The sequence below is a fragment of the Zootoca vivipara genome, chromosome 3 (assembly GCF_965207765.1).
Source record: "Zootoca vivipara chromosome 3, rZooViv2.hap1.1, whole genome shotgun sequence".
In the NCBI taxonomy this organism is placed as follows: Eukaryota; Metazoa; Chordata; class Lepidosauria; order Squamata; family Lacertidae; genus Zootoca; species Zootoca vivipara.
The window spans coordinates 104,182,865-104,204,291 of record NC_142586.1 but is presented as its reverse complement, the minus strand read 5'-3'; the positions used below and the strand labels follow the sequence as shown (position 1 = coordinate 104,204,291).

Below are 21,427 nucleotides of genomic sequence, written 5' to 3'. Positions count from 1 at the left end.
GATGTCCTCTTGCCTTCTAAATGCCCTGGGGCAAGGCAGTGGGGGAGGGGCACTGTGTCACAGCCAATCTAACCATCCTGACAATATTGTGCATGCAGGACCCTTGCCCTCGTGGTGACCCTGAGGGACCCCCCATTTGGTGTCACCCCAGTGCACTGCAGTGGCCCTATCTAGTTTGTAGGCTGGGGTGCAAGCCAGTCTCATCTTTCCACTCTCCTCCTCTGGGATCTGCTCAGACTCAGGAAGTGTTTACTGTGTGTGTGTGTGTGTGTGTGTGTGTTTCTCCTAAGGAGAAGCAATTTCAAGGAGAAAGGCATTGGAAAAGGGATTGGCTTTCCCTTTCCGATTTACAGAAATATGACAGTGTGTGTGTGGCGCTGTCATTTCTGGTTTGGGGCCTTTGAAGTCTTGGGTGCGAGTTCTGTTTATTCCAGTGGACCCTGCACAGAATATCCAATCCTTAGCTTTGAGTTTAGCATATGCTGCCTGCAATACAATGGTACCTCGGGTTAAGAACTTAATTCATTCTGGAGGTCCGTTCTTAACCTGAAACTGTTCTTAACCTGAGGTACCACTTTAGCTAATGGGGCCTCCTGCTGCTGCCACCGCGTGATTTTTGTTCTCATCCTGAAGCAAAGTTCTTAACCCGAGGTACTATTTCTGGGTTAACGGAGTCTGTAACCTGAAGTGTCTGTGAGCTGAAGCGTCTATAACCCGAGGTACCACTGTACCAGCAATTGGTTGCATAGCGGTTGTTTATGCTTCATTTTGATTGTGAAGCAACTTTAATTAGCACCGTGAAATAGGTGCACTTCTGGATATAAGTCACAATTACTTGTGCATCTTACGCAAACTGCTTTATGTTCAGTTTGGAAAGAGAAATCAAAGCTTTCTGAAAATCTGACTGGAACCACCTCCGAGTTAATGGTGGACATTTGCTCAAATTAATTATTATTGCAAGATTGGTTATCATGAACTGGTATTAATACTATACCCACATAGGCTGGAGGAAATGTGTTTGTGTGTGCAGTTTTCACCAATTCCTCCTCCCCTGGAAGCCCTTTGAAAAGCTGCTTCAGAAGGTTGCGGGATCCTCCCCTGTGGGAATCTCCACCGAATTCTGGCCTCTTCTACAAAAAGGAGAACTTCTGTTCACAAAAGGGACATTCTGGATTCAACCCACAGGGGATAACGGAGGTTCTCGGAAATAATAATAATAATATTTTTTGTGTTTTTATATTTTAAACCACCCTGTGATCTTCAGATGAAGGGTGGTATTGAAATCAAATAAATAAATAAAATTAAAAACCAGTTTTGTTCGAATCAAAGGAAGGTATTCAAAGAAGGGAGTAAATTCAAGATTTACTAAGAAGCTATTGGTTAAGTATAACTTAAATCTTTCCCAAATGTGTTTATTAATGTGTTCTTAACATTTATTTTATATATAGTATAATGTAAAAGTCAAAGTAAAGTCATCTTAATTTTTATTCTTTCTACATTTTTTATTGGAATCAAAACTGATTTCAGTTAAGAAAACTTTTCCCCAATCAGAAAATTAGTGCAGATGATAATCCACTTGTACAACAAACATGTTAAAAAAAGTTTATTTTACATTATATACATTATGAAATATTCAAAAGCATTAAGAACATCAATACAGACCATAAATCACTTTTAATGTAGTTTTGTTCTTAGTCTATATCACAGTACTGTATAAAGAACTTATACCAAAAAAGAAAAGAAAAGAAGCGCCAGTATGTGCATTTTTCTCAAACTTGGCATTCACATACTGCACTGGGGGGAAAAAATCTAAAATAGGTTTCCTCAAAACTAAAATTCCTGTGATGTGTAATAAAAACCATTTAAATCATTTGCGTGAGGTAGTAACTAAATCATTTGGCCGGGTGTTAAGACATTTTAAAAAAGTGAAAATAAGGCCATTAAAAAAAATAAAAGCAAAAAAAAAGCCCCAAACAGGCCAAATTAAGACAATTATTCCATTCAACAACTCTCTTTTCTATTTAGAACAGCTATTCTGTATGTGCAACCTCTTATGGCAGCAGATTTCAAGCTTCCTGCATTGAGAGAAATCAGCTTGTCTGCTGATGAAGCTCTGCATGTTTGCAAAGGATTCTTGGGCACTGTGTTGCACACTCAGTGAACACACGGCTGCTAGCTAGGCACACTGACTGGGCCTTAGTGCTGCCCATCTTACACACTGCAACTGCTCATGGCAAGGGGGAAATCACTAGGGGTAAGCATGCTGTCCTTCAGGAATGCTTTCCGCTATTACCGATCATCTCAGGTAGAAGCCCCCTGCGAAGCATCCAAGGAATTATGGGGTTCCCTGGAACAGAGCTTGAAATCTACAAGATCCCACCATGTAAGGAAATTAGGAACCGGTATGGGATCCTATGGTACAAAGTTATCCTATAAGAACCGCAGAACAGCTTTGCAGCTCCAAATGGGTACATTGGCAATTCAGTGTGGATGTTAACTTGTTCTGTCCTTCCAAGTCAGTTATCAACATCTTAATAAGGAAAATGCACACTTTCATCTTAATGCAAGTGCTAAGGAATATTTTGCAAGTACGGAACAGGATACTTTTGCAGGTGGCTATTTGGATCCACCCCAAAGTATTTCAACCACTTCCATGATGTAGAATGCTGTGATTTGTTTTTTGTTTTTTTGCATGATATGAGCAGCACTGGTTAACAAAGACTTATTATAATAATGCTAATTTTACCATTGCAGACATTTAGAGTTACGGCAAGGTACCACTATTCAGGATTTATTCCCATTCCAAAATATGTACTCCCCCGCCCCCAAGCACAGAAAATAATTAAAGAATTTTCCTTAAATATAAAAATACAGGTGTTCAACTGGCTGGTTTCACAAAGAAAACTACCCCAAACTCCTAAAATTATAACGCCCAAATCATATTCACAGTGTCACAGCTTACGTTTGTGACTAAATACATCACATATTAATACTTTGTGCAACCAAAAACACCAGTGTACTTGCATATAATTAAAAACAAGATCGTAATAGGATTGCAGCCTTGGTTACAATGTCTAAAAAGGTAAGGTTTATTTGTATTAGTAAATTACATAATAAAATACAATAGTGTTATTAAATGTGCTGTGTTTATCGCTAGCATCCAATTCTTGAAGAGTCCTTAAAATAGTACCCCAAATGCAATTTTATGTCCTCAGCAACCTTTTTACATTTATACAGATAAGACATTTGACCACTATCTACATTAACTCAAGAGAGGCTTTCAGCAATACGTTTCACCGGGGGGGGGGGAATTCTGCATATGTACAAAGATTACATAATGGTGAATCAAGCACTTTTGTGGTATTAACGTGCTAACCGGGTCCGTATCATTCAGGCAAGAGTTCTTGCTCTCACTCACTCTCTCATACATCACAATAAATTACAAAGTAACCGAAGTGGGGGTACTGCAGCTTTTGTGCAATTTCAGCCATCCAAAAGTGTTGAAGCAGTAGTGTTTCTCTGTTCATGATTCAATCTCCATGCATATTGCTTCTCAGTAACTATTTTCATGGCCTGCTAAGATGTATAGATTGCTGTTGGCTGTCGGGTTGTCTGTTGGCCTGCTTTCCAGTACCACAACTCTGAAGGGTGGGGAGGGTGGGTGGAGTAGAATAAGCAAAAAGAAAAAAAGAGTAATACGTTAATCCACTACTTACAAATTGAATCCGGGGGTTGACAGCTATGATTGGGGCTAGGCTTCTGGCCGGAGGGAGGTGAGCAGAGCACATTGTCAAGATACCCTCTGATGGAGGGCTTCTCCTCAGCACCTGCTCCACCACCTCCAATCCACAACAAGGAATGAGAGAGCACATGCAGCCACTGCTGATTACTCAATGGGCCACACAAGGGTGTAAATGGCAATGGCAGCAAAGCTCTGCGGTCACAGCCGCTCCCTACCCTCTTCCCCTGGATGGTGGTAGGAATTGGTTACCTCTGGTCCAATCTTCATAGCCCAGAGGGAAGGGGCAAGAAAGTGAGTAGCTGGTGGCTCTTACTACTTTTCTGGGGCAGTGCCCATAGCTGTCAAGTTTTCCTTTTTCCCGTTAGGAATCCTATTTGGCATAAGGGAATTTCCCTTAAAAAAAGGGAGAACTTGACAGCTATGGCAGTGCCCCCTCAACAGTTGTCCTAATAGGCTAACCCCTGGGGCTGGCCCTGAGCTGCATGGTCAATGTATTTATTTATGAATATATACAAAGGTAAATGTAAAGGACCCCTGGATGGTTAAATCCAGTCAAAGGCGACTATGGAGTTGCAGTGCTCATCAAGCTTTCAGGCCAAGGCATTTGTCCACAGACAGCTTTACAGGTCATGTGGCCAGCATGACTAAACCACTTGGAACACCGTGACGGAAACCAGAGCCCACGGAAATGCCGTTTACCTTCTTCACGCTGTAATGGTACCTATTTATCTACCTGCACTGGTGTGCTTTCAAACTGCTAGGTTGGCAGGAGCCGGGACAGAGCAATGGGAGCTCACTCCGTCACAGGCTTTTGAACCGCTGACCTTCCGATCGGCAAGCCCAAGAGGCTCAGTGGTTTAGACCACAGCGCCACCCACATCCTATGAATACACACACACACTGCTGTATCATAAAATATATATCGCAGCAGTTAACAATATGAAAACATAAAACCAAAGAATAAAATCACAGAAAGTTAAACAAGAAATTTAAAACAAAACCAGGCCCTACTCCCTCCCCACTTGAACAGTTTCCACTTGTTTCAATATCATACCTGTCAGAGCCAAGGAGTCTGAATATTCTTGTATTGTCGGAAATTTCCTGTGTAATCTGTTTGAAAAGCCAAACAAATACTTAGTGGAGTTTTAAGTGTCTGATATAATCAATGCTTAAGACAAAACTGAGAGGATAGCATGTTAACATCTTTGCTCCCTGCCCTGCCCCCAGCACCTCCTGCATCTGCCACCAGGGCTGGGCCTGCGAGAGACATAGAAGCAGCCACCAACCAGGGAGGACGTCCTGGCCTGTGTGGGACCAACAGCTGATACAACAGTCAGGAGATTTGGCAGCCAGGGCCGCCCCTAAGGCAAGGCTGGGTGGTGCAATGTGCCAGGGCGGCGCGGTGCCCGCCAGACAGCCGCACTGGGAAACGGGGCAGGGGGGCGCTGGAGGGATCTTCGCACCACGTCTCCAGGGCTCCAGATATGCTTAAGACGGCCCTGTTGGCAGCAGAATGGCATTTTCTGGCACATTCAAGAACAAGGGGAGAAGACTGATATACACCTTTGCCCTGCTGCAGCTATGATGGTTTCACTGTCTTATTTTATTGAGTTTTGAATATATTTGCAATCCTTCCTTTTGACAGCTTTACATAAAGTTACCGTACTCTAACTAGAAACTAGTGTTTGAAGACACTGACAAATTTAAAAATCAGAGTCGGCTAAGGAGTGCCCCTCTTTAGTAGAACTACTAAAGGAAAAGTGCTATGTAGAAATCTACATGCTCTAAGTGTTTTACACAGCTTGAAACAATTCTTACAATATGCCCTCTATTATACCTCTCTATTATCATCCCTATACATTTCAGATGGCAGAGGGCATAAAAGGGAGAGTGGCTTGCCTTAGGCAAGGAGTTTACAGATAAACTGAACAAGGTACCAGGAATTTCCAGCTACTCTTCTGATTCCTGTGCCATACATTAGCCATTTCTTTCAGGGCAACCCAAGTACTTACAGACAAACCATTGTATTTTATGAAATGATGTGAAAAAATGAAATATTAATTATGGAAACAAACAGCAATCTTGCCTTTGTTTTTCAAGGCGATTTAAAGGAAGAGAACTTTTTTTTAATTCCACCCTGCAATATTTACCTCGTTTGATCGAAAACTCCTGCCTTGCATTCCATGTTTCCAGAAAGCCAGAACACTATCTTGTAGGCAAACTGGATGAAAAAGACCATTTGAATTAGCTTTTTTACAGACTGCAGCCAAGTGCACATGCTTATTTACACCTGAACTGCATCAAATCTATGCATATCTGAATAGGTGCAGTCCAAAAAGAGTTCAACATGCCTAAGCCCAACTAAAAATGAAGGCCTGGTTCAGACAACTCCCCAAGTTCATATGTATCAGGACAATGTTGTTTTTAGCTAAAAGCAAAAAGGTTTCACACTCCTTTTGCATGTGGGCCTGAATCTCTCCATGGCTCAGGAACTGAGGTCCAACTCCGAGGGCCTTCTGGCGGTTCCCTCACTCCGAAAAGTGAGGTTACAGGGCACCAGGGAGAGGGCCTTAGTAGTGGTGCCAGCCCTGTGGAATGCCCACCCATCAGATGTCAATGAAATAAACAACCATCTGACTTTTAGAAGACATCTGAAGGCAGCCCTGTTTAGGGAAGTTTCTAATGTTTGATGTTTTATTCTGGTTTTAATCTGTAGGGAGCCGGGAAGCCCAGCCGGATGGGTGGGGTATAAAATTATTATTATTATTATTATTATTATTATTATTATTATTATTATTATTATTTAGTTTTGGTCACCCAAGCCAACAACAAGGAACCTCGGCGCATGGAGTTAATTAGGATTGGCACAGGTTCCATCTATTAGTCAGCATCAACATCCCTAGGACATCACCATGGGGAAGTCAGGACTGCTGAGCCCTGTCTAAAGGCCCGCCTACCTGTCAAAGCAGTACACTAGGAATGATGGAACCAAGGATCTGGCCCACCAGCTGGATCCAGCTTCCACCTCTCATCTAAATCATGGCTTAGAAAGGTTAGATCATGATCTGAACTGGGCCACTGTGTTTAAGAACGTGCCTGCATGTACATTTCACTGATCTCAATAGGACTTGGGTGTCCTCTCACAAGGTGACAAAATAGATTCCTCTTAAAATGAACTGGGGTTGGGGGGGAGAGACCCACAACAACCAGGGGAGTGGGGGAATTAAGGGACCACAACACAGTAAAAACCTCACATTTAACACCCCAATAGCTACGGTATTTAATGTTAACACAGAAATTAAGGCATTCAACAAATGTGTGTGTGTGTGTGTATTCCTAACTCCAAGAGTTAGTAAGTGAAATTGCCTAAGGATGGTATCAGAACCCATAGCAATTAACAATGGGAATCAATGCAAATTCCAGATATAATTTCCTGTACATGATACTACTGTAAAACATTTACCCATATATTCCGGTGTGTAAGACGACTGAGCGTATAAGACAACCCCCAACTTTTCCAGTTAAAATATAGAGTTTGGGATATACTCGCCGTATAAGAAATACAACCCGGCGTATAAGATGACCCCCGACGTTTGAGAAGATTTTCCTGCATTAAAATGTAGTCTTATACGCAGGAATATACAGTACTTGTTTCTAGAGATATTTAAATGTTGGAATTCTGAAAAACATTGGGATTTTATCCAACAGCTACTTTTGCAAATAGTGCTGTAGTCACATATTTACCTTTGCCCTTGATCTTCCATTGTTTTAAAATAATAGTTTTAACAACTTTTTAAAATGGTAATTTATTATTTGTCCCAACCGTTCAGAAATACATAAAATGAATAGTCTGTGGCACTCTGCCTCCTCCAAACCTAATGATGATGAGGAGGAGGGGGAGGGGGAAGTTTTCATCACATTGTGAAATACTCAAGGAACTACTTAGCTGATAAAGTTTTAAGACTAAACTTTACATACCTATTGTTTCGATCTGGAAATCGAATGTGAGTTCCGAGGACAGTTTCCGACTAGATTTTAATCTGCCTTGCAAATTTACAATTTTTATACAGCCTGAAAAACAGACACCATAATTCAGCAGCTTTCCTTACATCATGAATGTTACTAGAATATGTACGTCTAGGTCAAAGACATAACTTACAATCCAAACAGACTAAAATGGTGTCTCTCTCCAATTGTGTTACATGCGCAACGTTTGTCTGTGTAGTATCTGCCAAAATACCAAAACAAGATTAGTTGACATTCAAGGCAAACACGCTCCAGTTCAATTGTTCTATTTGTATAAAAAAAGCCACCGTACAGGGCATTTTTATTTTATTTTTGGAATCCATGATCCTGGTTGGTTTGGTACTATGTGAATAAGCCTTTAAGGCTGCCCACAAGTCTTATCTAGACAACAAAAGGTGGTGCTGGGGCAGGGACTCGTTTGGGGGAATGAATGAAATTTATTTATTTATACCCTGCCTGACGAAACTCAAGATGGCTTACACATAAAAGAAGAAAAAACAATAATTAAAAAGCAACCATTGATGGAATTAGAACTATATAAAATCTCTTTAAAACAAAATAGTTAAGTAATTTCTCCCCCAGTAACTCAAGTCAGAATCACCCCTCTATAGCAGTGATGGCTAACCTTTTGCATCATGGCCTCACAGAAAATCTCTGTAGCAATTGGTAATGGTTCTACTAACGGCAATGGTTCTGTTAGACAGCTAACTATTTGAAAAGGTGATCGAAAGATACACAAACCTGTTTCTGTAAACCATGAAGAGGTAGAATTTGGGTTGACTGTTTCAAACTTCACCACCTGGTTGAAGTCTTTCCCTTTACTCACACCGACACAAACTAGAGGGAATTCCTGCTCAGGTACTACCAGCATCTCAAACAATCTCAGTGGACAAGGTACAGGAAAGTCTATGTGCTACATTAAGAAGCAAACTGGTTAGCCACAAAATAGATATGGAGGTATTTGTATAATACCCTTAAAGTACTTGGTGGTCTTCAACTACACACAAGCGTAACAAACAAGTGGATGCCCTCCCTTCCCCCCACCCCTACCCCCCAATATGCTCCCAAGGACCGGGGAAAACCCCATAACAGATTGGGTGGGGGGATATGAAGGGAGATGGGAGGGATGTTCTGTTGCACAGGGGGAAATTACTGTGCTGGTGGAATGTCACGCTTAGCACTACTATTATTTCAACATCGTAACAGGATAAAATAATGTGCTTATCAATTATATAGTGACTTCCAAGCCTCTTTTAAGAAAGGTGAAACAGGTATTACTAAAACAAGGTTTATGTAGATTTTGTCATTCTTACTAAAAGTGTTTATTGTAGTTATCTGAATCACTGCGCCAATATTCTTTGACTAAGGTCAAAGCCTTTTTTGATCTTAGTCAAAGGATACTGAGAAGCCTTTAAACATTACAATAGCTACAAGCCACTTGATCTTATACCAGGAAATGCATTAAGTTCCCCCTCCCAACGTAATGTGCAAGAGTCCCTCCACCTCTTTAAATCAGTGTGCCAGATCTTCAAATTATCTCAAGGGTGGTTAGTTGCAGGGTCTTTTCTGCTGCAGCCCTGGGGTCTGGCATGAGTTACCCAAAAAGATGCTTCAAAGAATCTCCTGGTTGCTTTTTAGAAAGACAGCTGCTTTAATGTCATCATTGTGTTTTGTTTCTAAGGTGGTGTTTATGGTCTTAATTGGCTCCCCTGGTTTTTGTGTTGTTTTTGAGAGAGTTGGAACATAAGTGGACAAATCAACAACAACAACAACAACAACAAGGAATCCTTTTCACTCTTCAGGCTGGAAGCTAATAGAATACAACAAAATATTTTCTGCTGTGAGAGTAATATTTTACAGCAGGATAACTTTTCAAATGCAACCTACCTTGATCAACATGAATTTCTGCATTGGCTCAACCCACTCTAATAGAATGATACTAGATTGCAGGGCCCCACAAAGATATTTGTGTCCTGAGTAAGGATTCCTCACTAAGAAAGAAAAACGATTTTTTAAAAAAACCTTAACAGTAAAGCAAAGTGTAGATGAGTCCTATGTAACCCTAGAGATGTGATCTGCAAAAGACCAATGCTGCTCTGATGGATTTCTTTCTTGGTACACCAGCTGGGGAGAATCTCAAGCCTTAGTAAGCCTGACAGTGAGAAACAGATAGCCATGGAACTAATCACAAATATTTCCCCATTTCTGGCACATATAATCCTACTACTGAAAAAGCTCCTGGCTAAGATGAGGCATCTGGTAGGGCTTGACTGCCTGAGACTCATTTTCTCTCTTCATGTGAGGGATTTCAAGCTTCAAACTATGAGAACCACTGGCTCAAGTCCAGAGTAAGCTCTTGAAAGTTGAAAGTGCTCACATGGGATGGTCCTGCTAGCAAATACAGAAGATAGTTTTTCACTAAATGCAAGAATTATACAATAGTCACAACCTGTCACATGAACAACCTCTGTTGAACTGTAGTAAAGAGCTGTTTTTTCCACCCTTCCCTTTGTGACCTGTGGTTGCCACCTGCACACATTAACACTTGAGGAATACAGAGGAAACTGCAGAGAGGACCCCCCACCCCCCTTGACTGCTGCCTTCCCCTTTCTTTTCTACCTTCCTAGGTTTCTCTCCCTAAGCCGATTCCCCACTGTTGTGTGACATTTCACAGAATGATGAAACACCCAGATACTACAGAGGCATTTCGATAGGTCCAAAAGGTATCCAATGTTAAATTACAAGCAAAGCATTTTATTGCCAAAGTAATCCAAGTACAAATTACATTAAATGTCTAATTTGTACGCATGCGTTGATATTTGATAGTATCTCTACTTACCCACGCAACACTTCTGACACATCTTTGTGTCTGGAATTTTGGTTGACACTGCAAACTTCCTGGAATATATATTTTAAAATACAAGTTAACCTCCTAATTGTCCTTCTCATCATGATGATCCAGCTGAATTTCCATGAACAGGCCCAGAAGTTTCATGAACATACCTTGTCACAACCCAGTGCCTGCTAGACACCCTCGCAAATCTATGCTTCAGGTAAGCACCAACAGTGGCGGAGGAAGGGGGGTGCGGTCCGCCATGGGTGTCATCACTGAGGGGGGTGGGTGATAAAATGAGGTTTTTTAAAATAAAAACTGGGCTCACAAAACTTTTTAGGAATGACCTGGTGGCTTAGGCGCCTGCAGGTTCCGCGCTGCCTGAAACGACAGTGTGGGACTTGCGTCTGCCTACTGCAGGGGTAGGCAATCGAAGGCCCCGTGGGTCGGATGCAGCCTAATCGCCTTCTCAATCCGGCCCGCAGACGGTCCGGGAATCAGCAAGTTTTTACATGAGTAGAATGTGTCCTTTTATTTAAAACTAGTGGTTTTCAGCCCGTTCAATAACGGGCGCTAGAATCCTGGGGTTCGGAGAAGCGCTTGCGCAGCGCTTCTCCGAACCCTGGGACCTGTCCTTGCTGTCGGCGGCAGGGGGACAGGAACGGAGGAGGAGAAAGCGCTGCTTTTTCCTTCTCCGTTCCTCTCCCGCAGCCGCCGACAGGAAGCAGATATCCCAGGGTTCGGAGAAGCGCTTGCGCAGCGCTTCTCCGAACCCTGGGACCCGTCCTTGCTGTCGGCGGCAGGGGGACAGGAACGGAGGAGGAGAAAGCGCTGCTTTTTCCTTCTCCGTTCCTCTCCCGCAGCCGCCGACAGGAAGCAGATATCCCAGGGTTCGGAGAAGCGCTTGCGCAGCGCTTCTCCGAACCCTGGGACCCGTCCTTGCTGTCGGCGGCAGGGGGACAGGAACGGAGGAGGAGAAAGCGCTGCTTTCTCCTTCTCCGTTCCTCTCCCGCAGCCGCCGACAGGAAGCAGACATCCCAGGGTTCGGAGAAGCGCTTGCGCAGCGCTTCTCCGAACCCTGGGACCCGTCCTTGCTGTCGGCGGCAGGGGGACAGGAACGGAGGAGGAGAAAGCGGCGCTTTCTCCTCCTTCCTTCCTCTCCCCCAGCCGCCGACAGGAAGGACGCGCGCACTCTCCCCCCCCGCCTCCTCCAACCGCCGCTCCTCACGGCCAGGGAGGGTTGTGAGGAGGCCTTCGCCGGCCTCCACCCCGGCGGGAGCGGCGGTTGGAGGAGGCAGAGTGGGGGGAGAGTGCGCGCGCGCAGTCTCTGCTGTCCAATCCCTGTATCCCTGGGGCACATGCGCAGTGACCCAGGGACACACGGGACATCTGGACGCAGGGACAACATGGACATTATTATATAGGATGCATCTCTGGGTTATTTGTGGGGCCTGCCTGGTGTTTTTACATGAGTGGAATGTGTGCTTTTATTTAAAACTAGCTGGCCCAGCAATGCATTGCTGTGGGTTTTTGTGTTAAATGGACCTTTTTCTGTTAAATGGACCTTCAGAGTCTCCCTTTAGAGTCCCCTCACCTGCCCTGTCCCAACCCTGACTCCCCTACTGTAAGTTTCAAAAATAAGACTCCCCCCATGCGTGTTCCTGAAAATGTCCCCACCCCCCACTGCTTTGGCTGACTCAGGGTCCCCCCCCCCATGGCTATGTGTTTTTCCTCCCTCCCTTTGTTGTGCCTTGTTCCTGTGACACACACACACACCCCCCCGTTGTGAAAGCCCCATATTCTGTTTGTTTTTGCCTGTGGCCTACTGGGCAATGCTGCGGCCTACTCAGTTTTCCGTGTTCCAACCCACCTCCCACTGCTTTGGCTGACTCAGGGTCCTCCCCCCCCCGTGGCTATGTGTTCCCCCCTCCCTTTTTTGTGCCTCATCCCTGTGCCTCCCCCCATTTTGAAAGGCTCTATTCTGTTTGTTTTTGCCTGTGGCCTACTGAATGGTGCGGCCTACTCAGTTTTCCCTGCTTGGCAATGCTGCGGCCTATTGAAAAAGCTGCAAAAGGACTGTTTTCAGTTGGTTGCTGTGGAATTTTGTGATGTCATCTGGTGGCACAGCTTTGGTGGCGCAGCTTAGGAGGCAGCAGCGTGCGATCTGCCTTTCTACTGGATGCTGCTGGAGTCTTCAGAGCTTCTGGTGGTGACGTCTAACTTGGGCACCACTTTTTGTGTTTAATCATTATTTTAGGTGTGAAAGCTGTGGTTTTTTTGGGGGGAAATTATGCCAGATCCCTCCCTAATGGGCATGGAACGTTGTGGCCGAATTTGTTACATTACGGTTTAGCAGTTACGGAGAAAAGCTGTGACCTCCGCGCGCAATGCCTACATTTTTATATATATAGATGCATCTCTGGGCTATTTGTGGGGCATACAAATTTGTTCATTCCACCCCCACCCCCCAATATAGTCCAGCCCACCACATGGTCTGAGGGACGACAGACCGGCCCACAGCTGAAAAAGGTTGCTGATCCCTGGCCTACTGCCTCTCCCTCAGTCGCCCTACAGCTGAGGGGGAGGCGGCGGAGAGGCTCCAAGCATCGGACAGGCTCGCCCCGCCCCCACAGGGGGATCGCCCCGCCCCTGGCTGCAGGACACGCCCCCGCATTAGGCACCCGAATGGCTAGCTACACCGCTGAGCACCAATCGTACTATATGTAAGGGGGCAGAGCAGCGGCAGCTCCCTCCTGGTGCTGCAGGAGCTATGCTCATTGGGGCAGGGCAGAGCAAGGGAGTAGGCAAATTCTCGGGGACCTCCAGGTTGTTGCTGGTGGCCCTGCAGATGCCTGTGCAATTGCAGGACACTACAGCCAACCCAAAGCTCCCCTGACCTTGCTGCCACCTCACCCTATGCTATCGCTGTGAGTGCAGTGCTATTGCTGTTTCTGCTCCAAATCCATCAGTGTGGGAGCGTGTGGGGCAGACCACTGCTGCTGAGTGTGGGTTTAATCTGCCCTCCAAGATGCTCCAGCACGACCCCCGCAACCCAACCTGAACATTACACATTTGGAACCCCACTCAAAAAAGAAACAAATGTGGCACAAACTTATTTACCTGGGGAGTATTCTGTCAGGAAGCTTGTGCGCCGGGATAGCCACAGGTAACTTTTGCATTTGCCTTGCATAATCAAATAAGCCCGGCAAATTATGGGAATAAAGCTGAGAAGCTTTACCTGCAAATAAAACAGCCAATGTAGTACAAAAAGCTGAACAGAGCAACAGAGCCCAGGCATTTACGCCCCAAATTATTCAAAAAAAGGTCTTACCAGATATTGATAGCAAACAATTGTTCATAACGTACAGCCATGTGCACCGTCGGGGAAATAGCTGATGTAGGGAACAAAATGTAAAGTAATAATAAAAGAATAAAGTAATTTTTGAAAGAGACATCACGATGGGTAAGAAATTGCTATAAAATTGCTATATATATATGTATGGTGAGAGCAGTATATTTTCTTGCGCTTCTGTGAGGCAGAGTGGACATTATTTCCAGGGCTGCTGCTGAAGTGGCAAAACCAAAAGGACTTGCTGCTTTTTTAAAAATTGCTTCAGGAAGGAACGAGAGAGAGCAAAACTCCTTGTTTCCAAGAATAATGATGGTATTATCTGTACTCTCTCTTATAGGAGAGGCTGAGCTTGGTATACAGCAGGGATGAGAGTTGAGGAGTTCTCTGGTGAGAGCTGTCATTCTTAGGGAAAGAAAGCTCTCAGAGGACTTATTCAAGCTGAGCTCTGTAAATACCTTAATCTTGTGGCTCTACATTTACACATACTTGCATTTTTGCATTTAGATTATCTTTAGATGAAGGGCAGCATAAAAATTAAATAAATAAATAAGCAAGCAAGCAAGTAGAAATTCTTGTGCTAATGGAACTATCTCCCCAGTGCTACACTGAATTCCACTCATTATGTTGGGCTACGCTGGGAAATACTAAATTTTAAAATATCACACCACTACATAGGAAAAGCAAAATCTGAAAACAAACCTGTTCCATTGATGTTTCATGGAGCTCATTAAGGTTTAAGGTGTAAATCCCTTCCTCAGCACCAAATATCAAGTACTGATCTACAAAGATACAAATATATTTACTATAAATGCCCCACTTTATCAGGTGAAAGCCCCTTAAAGCAGCTAACAGATTTTAAAAGCAAAAAATGCATAACAATACATAATACAGAGCAGAAGCATCAGCCGTTAATAATAATAAAAATAATAATTATTGGATTTATATACTGTACCACCCTATACAGTGGTGCCTCGCTTAACGAATGCCCTGCTTAACGAAATTTCCGCTTAACGAAAGGATTTTTCGAGCGGAGCTTGCCTCGCTAGACGAATGCGTTTTACAAAAAATTCGCCTAGCGAATCGCGGTTTCCCATAGGAATGCATTGAAATTCAATTAATGCGTTCCTATGAGCAAAAAAAAAATATTCAATGCATTCCTATGGGATTTGCTAGACGAATTTTTCGCTATAAGAAAAGACCCGTGGAACGAATTAATTTCGTCTAGCGAGGCACCACTGTACCTGGAGGTCTCAGGGTGGTTCAAATTAAAAACAAAACAGTAGATAGCAGACAGCACATGAGAGAAGAGTGTGACATTTTCCATTTTCACTTCAAAGCAAGCCACAGTTCTTTGTTATGTATTCATTTGGGGAACTGTGTCTTGTTCTTGATCTGAAATTACAGGTAAATTCTGGTTTGTTTTAAGTAACTTGGGTGAAAATGAATTACAATTCCCCAAGTTCATATGTAACACTGAACTTTGGTTTGTTCTAAAAGAAGAAACATTCACTATTGTCCCCTGTGAAGTAGTGTGAGACTGCAACAATGAAAGAACTTCTTATCAATAGTGTAAGGTTTATCCTGTTCTGGAACTGGTGCTATTTAACTTCCACTGGGTCTACTTATAAAGAAGAATGAGACGGTTATGTGGTAGAACTGACTGCACTACTGTACTTTCAGACCAGCAGATGGAAGCATCACATTTCTGAATGCTTTCCTGTGCAAAATATAAAGCTAGCTGCAAGCTGAAAACTGGACAGGAGACGGAGCTACGATCTTGTTACCCACCTTGCTATGAGGTTTTACAAGTTGTTATTTCTCATTTGTGGTATAGTTCACTCTCATACTTTTAATATTCTGCCATTTTGTTCTATTGGGTGTGTAGACCAGGCCAGGAGTGGGAAAATGTCAGGATCATAAATCTGCATGGGTTTCCGGTTGTGTTAGAATCCCATGGTGTAAAACCGTGGCTTAGCAGGTTATGCTAGTTCTAACAAAAAAAAACCAGTCTCCAACTGGTCAGCAGAGCTATACAGAATTCTGACCAAAGGCAACCATTTGAGACTCATGTCTTACAGATACGAACTGGTAGCATATCTTACGAATAAGGAACTCGGAGGCTAAGGCAAAAGTGATTAGTACAAGACTATTCATGGCAGCAAATGTCTTTACTTGCTGTGAAACCATTAAGAGTCAGAAACCCCTGTATATCCCCTCCAACAGATCCTGGTCTCCTGCCCCTGGGACCAAGTCTTACTCATTAAATTATCTGGAGTCAGGACTGAATAGTGATGCAGCAGGTTCATGGAAAATTAAACAGATATTAAAATACATCTTCAAACTCAAGGTAGTGGAACCCCAAACAGTACAAAGAAGCTCAAAAGGATTTCTCTTAAATGGAAAGTGAAATCTTAAGCCTAAGTGCAAAGTGTACAAGAGAATCTGGGCAAATCAGGCAATTATATGTGAATTGTAGTTGTCCTAGGGTGCCATACTGGCTTAATAAATCTGCCCCAATGGAGCTGTGTTGACTTGCCCAGTATTGTCTCCTGGAACAACTAGAAAAGCAATTTGGGCTTCTGACAGGGTAAAAGCTTTGAAATGTATCTTGCAAATGGATTCCAAAGAGATAACCTGGAAAGCACCTATCGTGTTATGAGGGCAAAGAATACTGCATGGGAGAGAGAAAGTTTGTGAATTCCCAGGGAAGGACAGAACTCTCAAATCCTTACAAAATTGTTCTGAAGTGTTTCTTTCTCATCCTGGCGGAAATTGAATATTACCTCTTGTATCAGGATTTATCCATGAAGTTGCACAATGAATTTTTAAGGGGCATCCATTGAAAACCTTTGAAAAGCAAGCACCCATCTGTGAAAAATAAAAGGACACAATATTTACAACAGAGAATTCATCTCACATGTGTCTTCACTGAATACTGCTTAACTTCAATCACAAAATTAGCACAATCAGTGCACTCATATTACTGAATAAATGCCACCAAAATCTATGGTACAATATTTCAATTCTGCGAGGTGCAGTTTTTCTGCTGTTGCTTCTTGGTGCCATTTTCTTCCTCTTCCTTCACTGACTGTCCTTTACATTATTTGCCCCCCGTGCCATTCAATCTGATTAGCTACAGCAACCAATATTATGTGCTTAATGGGCACATTTCATCATAACGTGTGAGATTTAGCAGTAAAACATTGGCACAGAATTATGTTTGTTGCCACAGCTGATCAGATAAAATGGGAAAACGAGGAAGAGCAAGGGTAAAGATGGAGAAGGCAGATGGTGGCAAGAACAACACTGAAACAATGCAAATATATTTGCAATGATGTTGAAAATGGGAGGCACTTTTTGATACATGAGTGCAGGACAATGTTTTGGCTCAGTAGTAACCTTAAATGCACTATTCTAAATGCTGAAGTAGAGGATGCTATACCACCTGAGAACAAACTCCTTTTTTCTTCAGCAAAGTTGTCAAGAGAAAGGATTGAAGTACATAACTAATTAAATACAGAATACTCAGGAATACTACTTGTGTTAAAAAATGAATGGGGTACTCAGTCTCAGCGTCCCCTCTGATTTCTAATCTGTCACACTGTTTAATTGACTTATTCTGTGGACAATTCCGAGGAGCAAGTTAAAATCAAATATTACAAGCAGGCAAATTCAAAATCCTGTTTTTAAAGAAAGCATCTTAGATATATATTTTATTTGTAGATAACATGAGTTCTGGAAAAACCATTAAGCACAAGTTTTCAGTTCCCACTGCTCCTCTGGAATAGAAAAAGGAACAGCCGAAAGGAAAAAACAAAACCCACTTAAGGTATTATTTTTAATGGGGACCTGGCCTCAAGGAATCCAGGAGAATCCTCGGTTCAAATAAGTGTGGGATCTCCTGACCCAGCCATTCACTTTACTTTGCAGTGAAGAGCATGTTGTGCATAGCTATGGAAGGAAGAAAAGCTTGAAGAGCTCTCAATTTTTCTTCTAGTACATTATTGAGGGGAAGCTAGCATTTGACCTAAATTTTATTTTATTGTAAGTGTAAGAACTAGAATTTGCTTGTGTTAATACCTCCACAAACTTAGAAGGCATAAAGAAGGAAACTGAAAGTTGTAAGAATGAGCACACTTTGTCAGGGACGAAATCCACTCCTGTAGTCTCAAAACATTCAGTCTAGTATTATAAGCTATGCAGAAGAAAGTAGGGCAAGTTGTCCCTAAAGGAATGAAAACCGAAACTGCATTTGACAGCGTGTTGAGTTCTCTAGCCTACTCTCCGACATTTCTAGTAATCAAAATATGCTAAATTAGGTGGACTCTTCAAACTGGAGGCCCAATTTTCTTCTAAGAAGGAATTTTAGCATAAAAGGATATACTATGGCTCAAACAGACTTAGTAAGGGGTATTTAATTTTGAAGTCATCTAATGGGATTCCATCATTCTTCCCTTGCAGTCAGTCCAATTCTGTGATAAAAAACACTGCATTTCAAGATTCAGTAACTGTATTTACCATAGTTAAGAATATAACTATAGCTGAAATATAAATTCAAGTCATTTTTGTAAAAAAATATTGCCTCATACAATGTACCCCATCTACAGACAAGTAAATTACTGATACCTGATCTACAAGACAATGAATAAATAAAAGAAGTTCTAAATTATATTTGAACAGAAGAGCATGAATTGGACTTGGCAGGAGGCCTAGTAAGTGTATTATTATTATTATTATTATTATTATTATTATTATTATTATTAGGTGCATCTTCCACATATAGGGAAGCCGTCACTCCAAAACTAGTTCAGCTACATTCTAGCAGTTCAACATATATAACACTGAGTATGAGGGTTAAATCTTTAAGATAAATGGTAGTCAACAATGCCCTGAGACAGAATTTAAGACACTTTGAATAAATCGCCCTATACCAAACTTAATACTTACATGCACTTTTGGTGTAGGAGGAAGACCGTTACTAATTGGTTTCTGGAAAACAAAAATGCACGTTTGAATTGTGACTTTTAAAGATGAGCTATATTTGTGGCACAAGCACTGAAGGAGCAGGGCTCGTACGCATGCATTCATGAGTCCACAGTTTTGCTTGCCATGGTGAATGTGATGAGAGGAATCCCAGCCCTGCTCTCCAGGCTGGATCTGTGGAGGGACTGCCGATTGTCTCCACAGCATTAACCATGGGGAAGATCACCCCTGCTTCCTGCTGTAACCTGGAGAGCAAGATTGGAGCTTATGCAATCCAGGGCCAAAAGCGATGCACTGCTGCTCCTCTCCGCTCCAAGTCCGGATATGGAAAGGTGGTTGGAGATTATTGGTGCAGTTCTACAGGACTTTTGAAGCTCAGTGCAACCTCAGGAATGATCTCCCTGTTCCAGATCCAAATTTGGAGACGTGCTTCACAGTAACAGTATGCACTCCCACTTCCTCGCTTTCAATTTTTTCCGCAGCTCTCCAGCTTCCAGTGTTCCCCTCCTTTCCTCCTCAGGCACTGAAGCATTTCCATGCAGCTGCCTTGGGCTCACTGCCACCTCAGCTCTCTCACTCCCTATCTCTCCCCCGACCTTCATTTTCTGGGACTGGCTTCCTTATTTTGCCTTGCAAACTTCATGTTTTTGGAAAAGATTTAGCTATGTCTGTTATTCCTTTCTGAATATCTTAAGATACGTTTTTTGGGGGGGCACAGGCAGTGAAATGCTAATACTGGGCTCCTGTGTATGTGGTAAAACACGCTAGTGGGCCACCTCCTTCAGACTGATAGCAGCCAGGGTCACAGAAGGAACAGGTAATTCCCTTCTGTCATTTGAGTTCATGAAGGGCTTAGTCCCTGAAGATGAAAAAGCAGTTTTCAGACACACATAGATTCATGGCTTGGGCCTAAGTGGCAATACACTGCTTACTTTTACACATAGACACCTCCATGCAAAAGCTTCTAGCATACCCAGGTGCTCCAATGCACGTATTACAAAATATTGCAAATGAAGATGCCAAATATACAGCACACGTAAACCAGGAAGCGACATGCTCATTTTGAGGCTTCCCCATGTGCTTTACAGAAACAGGCAAATGTAGTATTACCTACCAGAACTTCCTTCTTTTCTTTTCTAGAGAGATTTGTGTGTCTATTCTCATTTGACTCTTGATGGGGAGATCCTTCTCTGTCGCCATTTGTCTGGACAGAATTCAATCCATTACCTTCACAAGAAAAATTCAGGGACCATTACCGAGCATAAACCACCATTACAATTAGCAAGATTCCCAAAGGGTATTTGCTTAATCCAGGGTGGCCAAACCCTTACCTCCCCCATCCCTTGGGCCAACCTTCATAGGTAGGTGGGGCTGCTCATCTGTCAACCACAGCACCTATAAGCTGATCGGTACTGAAAGCAGACCCACTGGCTATACTGGGAAGTTCTCAACTTTACTGGTGTCACATAAGACAACCAATTCAACTTTCCTAAGACAGCCGATTCAACTAAGACTGGTGTCACATATGATGGCAAGTGGACACAGTTTGGGGGAAATGACCAGGCCTAAATTGGCCCATGGGTCTTAATGTGCTTAATGAAGTCATCTATGCCTCAGCTTTAGGTACTAAATGCATGAGGAGCAATTGGGACTCCATTTTACTAATGCCCAAGCTGGAACATGTTCAGAAGTACTACAAGGCCTATCTGTTCATGCTGAATTTTGGGGCTGAGGGACAAGTTTGGAAAGCATGAGGAGATACCAGTGAAGGGAATAAAGTTTATTCTGTTCTGGAGGAAGTGCTGTTTTTTGTCCTAAGCCTTGTGAGAGTCTTCAGTGGCAGAATTCTGTAATCCTCAATGATTGTAGTTTGGACACACTTCAGTACAATGTATCACAGACAGAACATAGTTTTGATAAACATGATTTTATAATTTATTTTATCATTTATTTCCATGTTCAGCGGCTTAAAGAAGGTTGTGGAGGGATGACAACACACCAACAAAATCTAAACAGGGTGTTGTTTTTAAGTGTGCATTTTCTGCTGCTTGACCAGAGCAAAACATGCTTATTTAAGAATAATTCTGGGATATGTATTGAAGAAGGCAAAATTAAACTGCTGTTATTAAAGAATTTGTGAATTATCTGTAATTCATCAACATTACCTAAAGCATTAGATTTCTGTGGAGGTAACCGAGGTGGTGGTGGTCTGGGTGGTACTTGAGTGTTTGATTTTGCAGGACTCTCTGAAACAGGACACCTTTTGATGGTTCCTTGATTATCATCCTCAGAAGAATGCATCTCCTGTGGTACGTAGATGGATTTAGGCTGAAATTTAAAAAATTATTAGTACTTTTTTAAAAAAAAATTCATATCACATCACCTTCATATTAAAACTTTCAAAACACGTCATTAAAACGTGTTTAGGGAATACAGTAGAAATGAAGCAGCAACAGGAGCCATGTATAAGGAATTCTTCAGCTGAAATTTC

General features: G+C 42.6%; 1 protein-coding gene across 18 annotated transcripts in view; it reads right to left on the bottom strand.

Annotated features, from left to right (window-relative positions):
- Nucleotides 1–1,588: 1,588 nt before the first annotated feature.
- MAP4K3 (mitogen-activated protein kinase kinase kinase kinase 3) overlaps nucleotides 1,589–21,427 on the bottom strand; it is a 68,683-nt gene continuing 48,844 nt past the window's right edge. For 9 of the 18 annotated variants that reach the window (XM_035111013.3, XM_035111017.3, XM_035111014.3 and 6 more), the window contains 16 exons: nucleotides 21,102–21,264; nucleotides 20,051–20,163; nucleotides 18,901–18,942; nucleotides 16,737–16,821; nucleotides 14,653–14,732; nucleotides 13,933–13,993; nucleotides 13,722–13,839; nucleotides 10,772–10,876; nucleotides 10,608–10,666; nucleotides 9,656–9,759; nucleotides 8,510–8,681; nucleotides 7,902–7,970; nucleotides 7,721–7,813; nucleotides 5,893–5,963; nucleotides 4,797–4,852; nucleotides 1,589–3,641 (listed from right to left, as the gene is read on the bottom strand). In XM_035111013.3, coding sequence (XP_034966904.1) covers nucleotides 3,554–3,641; nucleotides 4,797–4,852; nucleotides 5,893–5,963; nucleotides 7,721–7,813; nucleotides 7,902–7,970; nucleotides 8,510–8,681; nucleotides 9,656–9,759; nucleotides 10,608–10,666; nucleotides 10,772–10,876; nucleotides 13,722–13,839; nucleotides 13,933–13,993; nucleotides 14,653–14,732; nucleotides 16,737–16,821; nucleotides 18,901–18,942; nucleotides 20,051–20,163; nucleotides 21,102–21,264 — 1,479 coding nt within the window. In that variant the 3' untranslated portion in view covers nucleotides 1,589–3,553. The remainder of the gene's footprint in view (nucleotides 3,642–4,796; nucleotides 4,853–5,892; nucleotides 5,964–7,720; nucleotides 7,814–7,901; nucleotides 7,971–8,509; nucleotides 8,682–9,655; nucleotides 9,760–10,607; nucleotides 10,667–10,771; nucleotides 10,877–13,721; nucleotides 13,840–13,932; nucleotides 13,994–14,652; nucleotides 14,733–16,736; nucleotides 16,822–18,900; nucleotides 18,943–20,050; nucleotides 20,164–21,101; nucleotides 21,265–21,427) is intronic. The other 9 variants (XM_035111019.3, XM_035111022.3, XM_088667393.1 and 6 more) reach the window with 1 other exon arrangement.